This window comes from Magnolia sinica, chromosome 13 (genome assembly GCF_029962835.1).
Source record: "Magnolia sinica isolate HGM2019 chromosome 13, MsV1, whole genome shotgun sequence".
Classification (NCBI taxonomy): domain Eukaryota; kingdom Viridiplantae; phylum Streptophyta; class Magnoliopsida; order Magnoliales; family Magnoliaceae; genus Magnolia; species Magnolia sinica.
Genome location: NC_080585.1, coordinates 14,798,691 through 14,803,819, shown reverse-complemented (window position 1 = coordinate 14,803,819; position 5,129 = coordinate 14,798,691). Strand labels below are relative to the sequence as shown.

At 40.1% G+C, this 5,129-nt stretch overlaps 1 protein-coding gene across 1 annotated transcript; it reads left to right on the top strand.

The window, feature by feature from the left end:
- The first annotated feature begins 294 nt into the window (after positions 1 to 294).
- LOC131222934 (histidine-containing phosphotransfer protein 4-like) lies at positions 295 to 4,338 on the top strand. The gene is made up of 6 exons (XM_058218191.1): positions 295 to 466; positions 2,302 to 2,432; positions 3,013 to 3,081; positions 3,410 to 3,481; positions 3,672 to 3,744; positions 4,072 to 4,338. The coding sequence occupies exons 1-6, from the start codon at positions 398 to 400 to the stop codon at positions 4,117 to 4,119; spliced, it is 462 nt and encodes a 153-aa protein (XP_058074174.1). The 5' UTR covers positions 295 to 397; the 3' UTR covers positions 4,120 to 4,338.
- The last annotated feature ends 791 nt before the right edge of the window (positions 4,339 to 5,129 follow it).

Genomic DNA, 5,129 nt, shown 5'->3' with positions numbered 1-5,129 from the left:
ATCATTTTTTACCAGGCTATGATCAAGATGGGACCCAGCTTGACGAACGGTGTGGATACTTCATGGGTTTACCATGGTAGCACGTGTGCCACGAAGACCATTCCCAGTAGCACTCTCGCAGTTTTGGCATTTCCCGATGAATAAATATCTGATTTCTTCGGATGAGAAGACATATTTTCTTTGGACGTTTGTCAATTTTGTGAGTTGCAGTCACATAAATTGCGTGCCCCCATATGGATGATCTGTTTTAGCCTTGCTTTTCTAACATTATATATAGACTCATCTGGGGTTGTATGTTTCACTACAATCACTTTGCTTTTCAAAGCCATTCTCTGCTTCTTGATTTCCCACCACCCTTCTTTGTCAAGCCCGTTCCCTTTTTTCTCTCTCTCTCACAATGGCAAGTGCAGAGATTACTCAGTTGCGTCGCCAGGCTGCTTACATAAAAAAGTCCCTCTTTGAGCAGGTTTCTCCTCTTTTGTTAAACGTCTATATATATATATATATATATATATATATATATATATATATATATATATATATATATAATTCCAACTTTCGTATGAAGCACTGTTTAAAATCCAGACTGGACGGGATTGTCGGATCAATTTGGATTGAAACCGGCAATCAAGACTGTCTGGGCCACTTAAAATGAAATGTAACTACATCCGTCAAGGCATGAACTGGCAACTTCTACTTCATAAAAATCAAATGCTCTAATTATTACATGAAAATGTAATAGATTAAGCAGATTTCTGAGTTCAAATAGACTAGAGCAGGCCGTCTAATCAAGATTTTAATACATTCTCATACAGCCAGGATGGAAGGTGGTAATTTCTAATGGGGTACACTCCACTAGTACGGTTTCCGCTGTAAAATTATCATTTACAGCAGCACTGGGAAGTTGTGTGGCCCACATGACGAAAATTCAGCATGATGCTAAACCAAGGCGGTCCACAGGGAAGGGAACAAGCTGGGAGGGAATGTCCACCCTTGAATTTCAAAAATTTGATCTGATCCTTCATCTGGACTGATGAAGGGTCTGATCAACGTCCTTAACTACATATACAGAACATGGTGGGCCCCCTAATGCTAATGAACAGTGGGTGTCCTTCTCAATATGTTCCCTGGGCTGTGGCTCATCTGAGTTTTGGTTGAGCCTGATTTTAGGAATCGTAGGTTTTATGAGGTAATGCATCTTATGGATGGGTTAGATTCCACAAACACATCATAGTACCCATATGGTGATCTTTTTCAATATTTTCAGAAAATGTCATTTCCAACTCTATGTTATTATCTCAATAATGCTCATCATAGAATGGAAATAATTCCATTGCGTTTTCAAATATTACATCTTATTGATTTTAGAAATCAGCGGTTATTTTGTAGTGGCCGTCACCTTTTCCATTTTTCCATTGTTTTTCATGCTTCTCCATTTTGTTGTGGCTATTAGAATTAGAATTATGACAGTAAAGCCGGTCACCATTAATTAAAATCACAATGCTGTTACATCATTTTACATGGACGCTACATTTCACTTTATCGACCTACGTTGGTTTTTTCAGCTTTTAGTGGGCCAGGTTGTTCTTTCTTTTAGAAGGTATTCAGGGTGCCATTTCAAATCCTGAGCAGTGGTCCCTAAACTTGGTACAGGGGCTTCAGCTTGAAATCCAGGTCTGGTGCCTTAGCCAATGATGAATGGCCCTGCCTAGGCATTGGCCTAAAGTAGTCTATGCCTATTTTGCATGACATATCTTGGCCATTCAAAATGTGGGTCACAACATAAAAATCACATCATGAAAAAAAAAAAATAGCATTATCTCGCATGCATAGTTGGAATTAATGTGCAACCAATGGTCTGAATTGATGCACATTTGTGTCCATCTAATGAGTGGATCTGATTTTTGCCCCAAATGATTTTAGGGGATCGGTCTAGTAGGACTTTGTATCCTCTTTAGACCATCAATCACCGAAATCTATTTTCTAAAAATTATAAATGGGCTTGGTCTCACCCATTTGTTGATAACTTAGTTTTAATAGGTCATGGGACTAACTGAGCCAAATCAAATGGGCTATACTAAAGGACTTCATCAAATGCTTATATGTGAAACGTTTAAAGCAATCCCAAGTCATGCTCCTAAGCCTGATTTGAGCCCAGGTCCGGCCTACGATGGCAGGCCCCGAAGCGCTGGACAGGTCACAATCATTGACAGCCTTGTGGAAGAACATGGGTGGATGATGACATGGCCCTTTGTTCATGTACTCTGACACTGACATGTATCAAATCTGGCATTGTTGCAGGGTTATCTGGATGAGCAGTTTCTTCAGCTGGAGGAGTTGCAAGATGATACAAATCCTAATTTTGTGGAGGAAGTTGTAACCTTGTTCTTCAAGGATTCAGCTAGAATCATAGCTAACATTGAGGCAGCAGTGTAAGTATTATCAGAATGGAATTCTTGGAAATTGTTTATGCTGAGGGGTGGCAATGAGCTGGGTTTGGGGCCCCAGCTCGGCACATAAGGTCCAAGGATCATGCCGAGGCTAAGCCTGGAATGAGTCTAGCACAGTAAGCCCAAGCCTCAGCTACATGAAAAACCCTCTTTCCCAGTTGAATGTTCATAACCTATCAGTTAAATAAGTGGGCTACACATAAGCCAAATCAGTTATCTACATTCAAGTTGCACGTCTTGCCTAGGATTAATAGAACAACGTATCTGGATGAAGTAAGACATGTACATATGAGCTTGGGTTAGGCCTGAATAAAATGATTTGAGCCCAAACCAGCCCATGGGCCCAGCTATGTCTCCAAACCAGGTCCAAATCTGGGTTGGGTTCATCTGGCAGGGTGGATTTCCTGCCCATTGCCAACCTTTATTTTAATGGCTATAAGGGGATGGGCCCAACTCTAGCTTTGGACCAGATTTTGAAATCTTTGGGCCAGGCCTACTCAATATTTTGAATTTGCTAAGCCGAGGCTCTTAAGTAATTTGAATTTTGCAATTTCCTATGTAGGGAAAAGACTCCTCTGGATTTCAAGAAACTGGATACATACATGCACAATTTCAAGGGTAGCAGTTCAAGGTAACTAGAAAACTACTGGCAGTAATTATTTTGTTTTTGTGGAGCACTTGAGAGTAACACGTGTCCCAAACTGTTACCATTCTGGCCTGTTCGTATGATGGACATCCATGATCGAAAACTGTACAGATCAGACAATCCTAGCTGTCCCATTGGTGGGCATTTCCTAGTTGCATGTGACCATTGCTGATATTCACCATCTTGCCATCCATCCACGCAAATGGTAAATATATAGGTCAGATGGTTAGATATTTTTGGGCCGTGAACCGTCCAAAGCGGACCCACTATATATATGAACGGTTGGTTTAACATTATGGGGTGTTTGGGACAGCATTGGAGCTCTTAGGGTGAAGAACGAGTGTACGCTGTTTAAGGAGCATTGCCAGCAAGGAAATGGAGAAGGGTATGCACATTTCATTTCATTCTTTCCTTTCCCATTTTCTGATTACATTTAAAAAACAAAAATCACGGATCACGACCGTTCAATAGACAGCCGAGCTATTGTTTCAAGATCTTAGCCATCCATGAGATTTTCTTTAATTTGAACTATATCTAAATGTTTGGTTATTGCCTTTGCATCCACATGCACGCAGATGCTTGAGGACTTTCCAGCAAATAAAAAGGGAGCACGCTACTTTGAGAAAGAAGCTCGAAACTTACTTTCAGGTAGCTTTTTCGTTGGTTGCATCTGAAACCCCATGTGGATGCAGTTGTATACGCAGAACCGTCCATCTTCTAAGTTTTATGGTGGACGGACACGGTTCGAATTCAAGCCTAACTGATGAACCATTGGAAAGAAATTTCCTAAGACTCATCATTTTGGCATCATCGTTTGATTATGGTGCTTTTACAATAGACGGTTTAGATCATCCAAACATCTCTCCATGTGGGCCCCATCAGTTGGCCATCTATTATTAGTTGATTTTCCTTTTTTTTTTTTTTAAAAAATTTTTTTTTACTGCGCTTGAACTCTTTATTCTTATGATGTTTTAGTTACTAAGACAAGCTGGACCGTATGAAACGGCTACTCGCCCCCAGTGAAAGTGGCCCACCGCAAGCGACAGTGAAGATGATAATCCTAGAATTATAGTTTCATAAGGTTTTTTTTTTTTTTTTTTTTTTTTTTTTAAATTTACTTAAAGTTGTTATAGATAGTGTACTTTAATCTAAGCACTTAAAAGTTTGGTTTGCCCTTAAAAAGTTTGGTTTTGATAGATTTAATTTGTTGGGAACCTGTTTGGTTTGGTTTTGGTGTCTTTCTATATTCTGTGCCATGAGGAATGCTATCTAGTATGACGTGGAACTTGTGGACCGTGATCAGGATCGTTGATTTGATGGGCAGCCACTTGGATGGACTACAGCCCAAAAAGCAAGGGTTGTTTGGACTGTTAAAAAAACAGAAAAAGAAAATCGGATCAATGAGCTGAGCTCGACAAAATCGAATGGTCAAAATTGTTGGATTACCATGATTGTTTTGCTATAGCATATGTTGGCGTGGTGTCCCAACTTATCAACGGTCCTGATCATCGTTGGACTATGGTGCTTTTACAACTATGGCAGCCACTTGGATGGACTACAGCACATGCTGTTCTCGTAATTCTCTACGTTCTTCATGGCCTCAAATAATAACACGTGTGCAAGATTAGATCCATACATCATACGATCACCACTGTTCAATGACATATCTCAAAAGTTAAGCCGATATCATTATATCAGCCAGCCACATGTGTACATAGAATGCACAGATGCTCAACCGTTCATTTATTTTGTACACGTGGTCTCAGTGATGATCATATCAGCATAATCATGGGACATAGCATTCATTCAAGGGTAATGATCACGTGCGATCAAACGTATGATAATACCACATGTTCAAGTTGTATGGGGCCCACGTGTGATTTGTGTATACAATCCAAACGGTGCATCGAGTGAGACTCCTCATGGATACGGTACATCCAAAAAAAAATCATTCAATCAAAGCTCGGGTGGGACACACCACATGCAACACTCTATTGTGCAGTTTCTACTGTTACTGAAAATATCTTTCATTT

Coding starts and splice junctions, on each gene's coding strand:
- LOC131222934 (XM_058218191.1), top strand. CDS start 398: ATGGCAAGTGCAGAGATTACTCAGTTGCGTCGCCAGGCTGCTTACATA. Junction 2,433..3,012: donor GCTAACATTGAGGCAGCAGT/GTAAGTATTATC, acceptor TTTCCTATGTAG/GGAAAAGACTCCTCTGGATT. Junction 3,482..3,671: donor CAGCAAGGAAATGGAGAAGG/GTATGCACATTT, acceptor ACATGCACGCAG/ATGCTTGAGGACTTTCCAGC.